General features: G+C 56.5%; 1 protein-coding gene across 4 annotated transcripts; it reads left to right on the top strand.

Annotated features, from left to right (window-relative positions):
- Nucleotides 1-358: 358 nt before the first annotated feature.
- CFAP126 (cilia and flagella associated protein 126) lies at nucleotides 359-8,616 on the top strand. 4 transcript variants are annotated; one of them, XM_074938261.1, is made up of 6 exons: nucleotides 361-488; nucleotides 1,485-1,547; nucleotides 2,290-2,370; nucleotides 3,268-3,444; nucleotides 7,855-7,958; nucleotides 8,292-8,616. In XM_074938261.1, the coding sequence occupies exons 1-5, from the start codon at nucleotides 462-464 to the stop codon at nucleotides 7,924-7,926; spliced, it is 420 nt and encodes a 139-aa protein (XP_074794362.1). In that variant the 5' UTR covers nucleotides 361-461; the 3' UTR covers nucleotides 7,927-7,958; nucleotides 8,292-8,616. The 4 variants fall into 4 exon arrangements, with proteins under 4 accessions (XP_074794361.1, XP_074794362.1, XP_074794363.1 ...); XM_074938262.1 differs by having other exon boundaries at nucleotides 8,286-8,616; XM_074938260.1 differs by lacking the exons at nucleotides 7,855-7,958; nucleotides 8,292-8,616 and adding an exon at nucleotides 4,939-6,830 and having other exon boundaries at nucleotides 359-488.
- The last annotated feature ends 308 nt before the right edge of the window (nucleotides 8,617-8,924 follow it).

Below are 8,924 nucleotides of genomic sequence, written 5' to 3'. Positions count from 1 at the left end.
CGGGCTCCCTGTCTGGGCAGGGCAGGCCGCTGCAGTAGCAACCAGGAGCTAAACACAGCGGCTTTAACGGCGCCCCGCGGGAGCAGCGGGCCCCCCCGGCCCGCGCAGACCCTGGTCTCCGCGCGGCACGCGCTCACGGGCCTCGGGGCGGGGCGGGCAGCGCCGGGAGGCGGAGTCAGCACCTCAGACGGGGGGCGGGGTCTCGGGGGAGGTGCTTGTCGCGGGGCCTTGAGCTGGGAGGAGGAGCCAAGGCGGGGGGCCCCAGCGCGGAGGGGGAGGGAGGGGGCGGAGCAGGTCACGTGGGGCGGGGCGACAGGGACGGCTCAGTTCTCAGATAGTTACGCGAGACTTAGTGGGATTCGGAGGCGGGCCCGGGCCGCTGTTTCCCCATTGGTTGGTGTCTGCCCTGCGTGGTTGCTAGGAGACAGGTGTAAACAGAGCGGAAAGCTGCCGGAGGCGGCATGGCAACGAACTACAAAGCGGGGCAGGTGAGAGCCGGGGGGCGGGCACCCCCCCCGGGACCCCCCACTGACCCCGTCCCCCCCGCGGGTCCCCGCCGACCCCTGCCCCAACCCCCCCGTGGGACGCCACCGACCCCGGCCCCACCCCACCCCCGCGGGCCGCCACCGACCCCGGCCCCAACCCCCCCGCGGGCCGCCACCGACCCCGGCCCCACCCCCCCCCGCGGGTCCCCGCCGACCCCGGCCCCACCCCCCCCGCGGGTCCCCGCCGACCCCTGCCCCAACCCCCCCGCGGGCCGCCACCGACCCCTACCCCACTCCCCCTGGGAGCCCCCGCGGGCCGCCACCGACCCCGGCTCCCCCCCGCGGGCCGCCACCGACCCCGGCTCCCCCCGCGGGCCGCCACCGACCCCGACCCCACTCCCCCTGCGAGCCCCCACCGAACCCGGCTCCCCCCCGACCCCGACCTCACCCCCCCCCCCGCGGGTCCTCACCGACCCCGGCCCCTCGCGGGCTCTCCCTGGCCCTACCCCCCACCCACCCATGGCCGGGAATTCGGAATCATGCTCACCCCCTTTATAGCATAGGAAACTGAGGCCCAGTGGGAAGCAACTTGTCCAAGGTCGCAGTGCAGGTGTGTCCAGGGTCCCTGGCTCCGAGCTAAGGCGTGACTGGCTCCCACCCCGGGCTCCTTCCCCCAGGCCAGGCTGCCTGGCCACAGGGCGGTACTGGAAGCTCACGACCTTGGTGTTTCTGGGTTGCTTCACAGGGCCCAAGGGTGGCTCACATGCATCCCAAGCAGGAATAGGGTTTTGTGAGCCCTCCTCACCACCTGCCCCCTGCTGTTAAGAGCACAAGGGTGTCAGTGCAACAGGAGGGGCTGGAGAGACCTCTAGCCGGGGAAGAGGAGGTAGGTTTGGGGGATGAGCCATCCCAGGCTATTTAAGCATACCCTGAGTATCTGCAGTGGGCAGTGGAGCTCTCTGGCTCTGTTTAATGGCCTGCCCCCTTTCTCTTTTGCAGTATGAGGATGCCTTCACTGCACAGAATTTGCAAAACTGGACCCTGCCCAAGCTCTACAAGGAGGTAGGACCCCTCTGCCCTCACCCTGCATTGCCTCTGCTTCCCTTTCTTGGGGACGGGTTCCAGAGCTCTCTGCAGGCCTGGCTATGCTGCATCTGTACCTCACCTGTGCAGGAAGGGTGGCTGCACCATCTCACAACAGAGCCTGTGCCCCACTGGTCACCTCTGCTGTTCTTCCTGGCTGCTCCTCTAACATGAATTGGAACCCAATGGAGTAGTGTGGCAATAAGATAGTGTCAATGGAGCCAGAGTAATCTGGAGACAGACCCTGCCTCCCACTTGCCTCTGTGCTGGGATCAGACTAGAGTGGGCCAGGCAGCCAGTTTGGGGACCTATACGTTTGGATCACATGCAGCTGGGAAACCCTGTTTGCCCAGTGCTGACAGCCAGGCTGATGGACTCCCGCTGCCCTCCCAGGCACTCCCTCATAGACCAGCCCCAGAGTGGCTGTGTCCCTCCATTTCTGTTCTACCTATACATGGACACTTTAACCCCTGTTTCAGAGTAACAGCCGTGTTAGTCTGTATTCGTAAAAAGAAAAAAGAAAAGGAGTACTTGTGGCACCTTAGAGACTAACCAGTTTATTTGAGCATGAGCTTTCGTGAGCTACAGCTGCTATGCATCCGATGAAGTGAGCTGTAGCTCACGAAAGCTCATGCTCAAATAAACTGGTTAGTCTCTAAGGTGCCACAAGTACTCCTTTTCTTTTTTCTTTTAACCCCTGTTGTTTTCCTTCTGCCCTCAGCACCCCTCTGCCCGGGAAGGCTACACCCAATTTGTAGCCAATGACCGAGGACACCTGCTCCCTGCAGTACCACGTTCAAAGGTGAGTGGGATAGTTTGGCTCCTGTTTCCTAAGCAGTTTTCAGGGTTTGGAGTTGGGAGCCCTGCGAGTGGGCAAGTAACTATCTGCCTTGTCTCTGGTGCCCATCACCATCGTATCTAAGCCCTTCCAGGTACATCAGACCTGCACTGTGAAGGCTAGACGGAACTAAACTGAGCAGCAGTGCCCAAGCCCTGGGTGATCAGATGGTGATGACTCCTCTTCTTCATGTCCTGTTGTTGAATCACATTGAGTAGTTAACCCTGAAGGCCCCTGCCCATTAGCACTCAGTGCTGGTGCTGGCCCAGGGAGAGGTGTGATCACAAACAGATGGGGATGTGCCCATGAGCCCCCACCGCAGAAGCTGCTGCATTTTGCCCTTCCTGGCCGCGGTTTGAGGGAGTTCTGTGTGGGGAAGGTATTTTCTAACCATGAGCTGGGAAACCAGCTGGCTTTATACAGAGCCCATCTTTCCCGGGGCATCCAACCCACTGTGCAGAGCCCCCTCCTGGGAGCACTAGCTCTGCCTGGTAAGGTGAAAGCTCAGGCTGTGCCTCCCTGAGAGAGGGTGCAGCTAACCAGTGCCAGTATTTAGTCACCCTAGGAAACTGGTGCGGAGGAGCTGGAGGCAGCAGCTGGATTCCTGGGTTGTTCCTGCCCCCCCCAGAGCTAGGGAAGCTACAATTGTGCATGAACCTGGTTGTTGCTGGCTCGGTTTTCCTATGGGGGCAGGAAGCTTTGGGTAATGGGGTCTCACTGCCAGCTGGCTGGGTTCAGCCCCCTTCAAACATGGCTGTAGCAGTCCTTTGATGCCAGTGCAGACAGGGCTGCTCTGTCTCACAGAGAAGTTCCCAGGGCTCTGCTGCCCAAGACCAAAGCCATCTCCCCCCTGCCCTGCAGGCTTCCCCCTGGGGAACATTTATGGGAACCTGGGAGATGCCACTGAAGATTCCCCCAGCCAAACTGAACCTGACCTCCCGCTCGGCTGCCGCAGCCTCGCGCCTCACCAACTGGATCCACAAGTCCACCGCACTGACCAGCGCCTGCAACGGCCTCCGCCCGCAGATCACTGGCAAGGTAGGGAGTCCTGCGTGCAGGGGCCACACCTTCCTACAGGGAGCAGGCGGCACCAGGCACCTGTTTGCTGAGGTTTGGGTTGAACTCTTGCAGAGCAGAATTGGGGCGGGGGGAGTGGGCGGCTTGTGGGCTTCAACGGGCACTAGGAAATTGCAAGTGTATATAACTGTTGATATTAATCTGTGCCTGCCCTGACTGACATGACGGTGTCTGGGTCTCTGGGCTGGGTGAGTCATCAAATAGTAGCTGTGCCCCAAAATACCAAGGCCGGGGTTTATGAAGCCAGGTGGGTGTGTCCCGAGGGCAGATTTCAAGGACACTCTCCTAGCCTCTTCTCCATCGTTTCAGAGCGTATTTAATCTCCTGAACGTGGCAGCCTGTGCCATGCTGGGGAGGGGCTGACTCAGCTGCATGGCGAAGGCACCTCGAAGGGCTGCCATCCCCCAATCTGCAACCCACACACACAAATAAAACCCTAATCTCTGTACTTAGCACAGCAGAGGCTAATGCTGAGGGTTCGGTCTCATCTCACGATGGCCATGGGCTCTGGAAACTGACAGCCCCTGGTATTTGGGGAGCGGAACCTTCTCCTCCCGCCGGTTTGGTCCCTTTCCCGTTGGGTAGGTGCTAGGGGGTTTTCTCCGCTGGCTTTTAGGGCTGCTGGGTTCAGTATAGCATTGATTGTGCACCCTGCCATGGCAGCTTGGGGCGTATGCCCATGCAGTCCTGCAGCTGTGCCAGCAGGGGGTGCTCACAAACAACAGCTGCCCAGAATGCAGAAATGCCCCTGCCCCAGCTGCTCCTGGTAGTGCTGAGTGGCATCTCTTTGCTTACCTGACAAACTTACTCTTGCACAGAAGCCCATGCCCCAAGCAGGTGGGGACCTCTGTCCACATTGCCCTCCCAAAGGGAGGGGCTGGGAACCATAGACCTATGGGTGAAGGTAGGTCGTGTTGGACATGCTGCCCAGGGCAGGAAGAAGGGGCTCCTGGTAGGAGGTAGGCAGGTCAGGCCTGACCAGTTCTCCCAGCGGCCAGAAGCCCTTCTTGAACTCCTGGGATTCTGGCCAGCACCCATCTCTAAAGGGTTAACTTTGCAGCACTGACAGTAAGGTCTCCAATGCCGCTGGGGTCAATGATGAGAGCAGATGGTCCCTGGCCGGTGCTTGAGCGGCACCAGCTCATCCTCAGGTGTCAGTGGAAACAGCCCGCTGCAGCAGCACTGTGGAAGGGAAGGGGTTACACCCAGCCTGGGGAGGGACCTACTAGGAACGTGGAGACCCAGGCAGGGAAAGAACTGCAGCAAACCCTCTCTCTGCATGGGGGCCCAGGTGCAGAGCCCAACTGGCAGTAAAGAGCTTGCCTATAGTGCCAGCTCTGCTCTTCACATCCCTCTCCCCCTCTGGCTTCGCATGCTCTTCCCTGGCACTGATGGCCTCTGTGCAGCACCCCAGCAGGGTTCAAACCACCATTGCGCTTCTTCCTCCCCAAACAGCCCCGAGAGCCTGAATCACACACACAGACCACAAAGGAGCTTTCCAATAAGAACAGCCGGGCATCTGGCAGAGGCTCCCAGGGCCCCAGGTCCTCAGCCAAAATGCCCCCTGAAGAGGAGGCTTATCGCAAAGGATCCACCACCCCCAAGGTCCCACTGTCACGCCAGCCTGGCTGCATGGACGTTCGGATCAAAGGAGCTACCTCCCAAGAGATCTCAAGTTCACACCAGCCAGGCTCAAAGGAGACTTGGCATAGAGGAAGTGTGTCAGCTGAAGTCCCATTGTCACGCCAGCCTGGCTGCATGGATGTTCGAATCAAAGAGATCTCTTCACCCAAAGTCCCAGCTTCCAACCGACCTCCTTCAAGGGAGGCTTATCCCAGGCGAGCCATCTCTGCCGAAGTCCCAGCTGGAAGTCGACCTGGGTCAATGGAGGCTAAAGCCAAAGGAGTCAGCTCGCCTGAGCTTGTGGCTTCATGTTGTTCTGGGTCAATGGAGGCCAATCCCAGGGGAGCCATCTCGCCTGAGGCCTTGGCATCAGGCCGCCCTGGTTCAAAGGCTAGCGAAGCAGCTGAGACCCAGAAGAGGATGTCAAGGAGGGTAGCGGAGGGGAACGGGAGCATGTCGCCCAAGATGGAAGGGTCAGCGAGACCCCAGTCCTGCCCTGAAGAAAGATTTGAGCAAACATTCAACTGAAGGTCAAAGCAAATTCTATGTCCGAGACACGAACGCTAATGAGACCAAGGACAAACATCTTGCTCAGCATTTCAAGCCTTCTGGCCCTTTACTTTCTTCAGTTCTAGTCACCTCCATCCCCAGGCTGGTGGTGTTTCCTTTCCCTCCATCTAGCTGTAAATCTCAACTTTTAATCTTGTTTGTGAGCTAGTTTCTTTGCGAGTAGGAGCTTCCCCCCAGCTAAGAGTGAGCCCAACTGACCCAGCAGTGACACAATCGACTTCCCAGCCTGTTGAGCCCCAAGGTTGGGGCTCTCAGACCAAGACGCTGCCTCACAAGGACATTCACCCATATGCACAAATCGCTTTTCAACCTGAGCGTGGGAACAAAACCAGCCAGGGCTGATGCCTAGGTTGGCAAGAGGGTGATTGGTTCTGAAGGAGCCCAAGTGATGCTGATGATTCGACAGTATCATGTGGCCAGCGTGTGTGTTCATTGTAATCAACACAAAAATAAAACTAAAAAAACTAAAAAAATTCTCCCCTCAGTTTTCATTTACCAGCATTAGCATCAGTGGCGGGCCATGGGCTGGCACTCACCATCCACTCCCACAAGCATTAGCACCCAGGGCCACGGGCCGGCGCACAGCCTCCACTCCCCCAAACGTTAGCACCACGGGCCACTCACCCTCCACTGCCACCCATCCACTATGGCTCCTGACAGCATGCTCAATGCTGCACCATCAGACCATGCTAGAACACGGTATGCTGGGCCTCTTGCTCTCCACAGGTCCCATCTTTGTTCTAACTGCAGGGGGGGCTGCAATCTTCTCCATTTCAGGCTGATTAGGTGCAGACCTGGGGCTCCTGGTGAGATGCCCTTGCAGCCTTCAGCCACAAGTGGCCTCACCAAGTTTGAGGTGTTGAGTGCTTTCCTGCAGGGCTGGCTCTTCTACTAGCACAGCTAAGAGCTTCACTCACCCCTGGAACAACATCCAATGTGGGGCAGTCTAGAGTCATGGAAAAAAACGCAAAGCCAGTCCCCAGGGGGGCTCAGTGATGTTCTGACTCTGTCCCAAGGGGATAGAGGCTGCAATCCCTCAGTATTGCACCACCTGTAGCCTCACCTTTTCAGCCTGGCTCTTCTCTGCCCAGCATGGGGGAGGGGGAGCCAGGCCTAACGCACTCAGCGCTGGCAGAAGAATCATCCTTTGTGAAGCCTGGGGGGGGTGCTTTCACTGCACTGTAGGGCCCCTGTGCTTGTCTAAAATGCAGTGATGAGTGGCAGGCTGGGGTGGGGGGGCTAACAGGGGCTAGGAAACCCAACACCTTTCAGCAGCTGGTCTGAACCCAGCCCAGGATTGGCGTGAGCCAGAGAGGGGATGCAATGCACAGAACAGCTATCAGATTGTGGGAGCAGGGGGCATTCTGCTCTTCCTAATGGGCATCATCGAGCTCCCTAACAGCAGCCCCAGAGAGGCCACAGCTTGAACGGAGATGGAGGCTGGGTGGAGCTCTCCAGGGCAAGACCTGTGGCCAAGGGAAGCTGGCCCTGCAGCACCTTTATTAGCATCAATTTCAGTACATAATAATTTTAATATCTTAATTTTAATATAATTAACATAATAATTTTAATATCTTAAATAATTTAAGAAGAATCAGGCTGGAGGACAACATGCCTCAGCTGTAAAATGCATCACCTGGCCAAGGCCTTCAGTGCACCCGATCCTGACTGGCCACCACCTAGAGCTAGGCTATGGCACTCACACTCCCAGCCTCTCAGCTAGACAATGCCACCACCAGGGCCCAGCATTAGGCTCCTCCATACTCATCCTGCCATTTGCCCTCGCGCTCCGACTCACCTCCCTTTGCTAGTCCCAGCCTGAAGAACAGTTTGATCAGCAGCAGCTGAGGAGCATGAGTGGGCAAGGGCGCACAGGACTGGATCCTCCCAAGCCCACCCTGGCACGCCTCCCATCAAATAAAAGCCACACCCCCCACTCCTGCCCAGTGCCTCCTAGCGAGCCCAGAACAATCGCCAGGAATTTAGCCAGTCGGCCAGTGACATCCACCCCACTCTCTTAGGGTGAGACGCAAGCCCAGGGTCAGATTTTACAAGGCAGGTTTCAAATGGATAGAAAAATTGTAGGCAATGCACCAGAAAGGGCATGATGAAAACATGGCTGCCCCAATTTCTGCAACTGTAAAACCAGTGCCTGCCTCTGCTGCTTCTCCCCCACAGTTACCAGGGTCCTGGGCTGCCCTGATTCCCCAGAACTCAGAGCATGTCTTCCCATCTCCCTGTCTGCATTGAAGCCAACTTGGTACCAGGAGCGTTTGTGAGAGGTAATTAGGCATGGCAAAGTCCAAACATAACAGTTGGCATATGCCAAATCTCTTGATTTCAAATCAAGAGGACTCCAATTAAAAGTCATTTCAGCAACTGCAACATGAAATTGGTTTAAGGGCTGAAATACAATTTTCACTCTGAGAGAAGGTAACTCCTGCTGAGCTGCCATCAGTGGATGGCTGCAGAATACAGCTACAAAGGACGTGGGATTGAGTGTGTGTCCATCGTCCCCACACACACACTTTCTGATGGGGAGGGGAGGGCTAGAGCTCTTTTAAAAAAAAAAAAAAAAATTTGTCCCCGCTTGATTTTTGAATTTGGAGTTTCAGGTCTTCTCTGGGCTTGGAGACCTCTGTGGTGAATGAGGAACCAGTGAGGCTGACATCGCAGGAGCCAGAAGTGAAAGCTGAACACCTGGCAGGAGGAAGGGTTTGTTCAGACTGTTACACTCCTGTGTTTGCTTTTGCTGTTTTATGTTTTGCAATTTTGTAATTGTAAACTGGGAATCATCACGCAGGTGTTTCTAGTAGGATCCCGCAGGGACTGGTTCTCCGCCCTATGCTATTTAACATTTGTTTCAATAAACTTGAAGAAAACCTAAAATCATCACTGATAAAGTTTGCAGATGATACAAAAATCGGGGGAGTGGTAAGTAATGAAGAGGACAGGTCACCTGGTAAACTGGGTGCAAGCAAATAATATGCATTTTAACATGGCTAAATGTAAACATATACATCTAAGAACAATGAATGTCAGTCATGCTTACACAACAGGGGACTCTCTCCTGGGAAGCACTGACTGGAAAAGATTGGAGGATCATGGTGGATAATCAGCTGAATCTCTGGATGCATAAACGGGAATCTCGAGTAGAAGTAGAGGCGTTTTTTACCTCTGCACTGGACTGCTGGAATACTGTGTCCAGTTCTGAAGTCCAGAATTCAAGAAGGATGTTGATAAATTGG

The sequence above is a fragment of the Natator depressus genome, chromosome 24 (genome assembly GCF_965152275.1).
Source record: "Natator depressus isolate rNatDep1 chromosome 24, rNatDep2.hap1, whole genome shotgun sequence".
Taxonomy (NCBI): Eukaryota; Metazoa; Chordata; order Testudines; family Cheloniidae; genus Natator; species Natator depressus.
The sequence above is the reverse complement of the archived record's forward strand: the minus strand, read 5'-3'. Positions and strand labels throughout refer to the sequence as shown.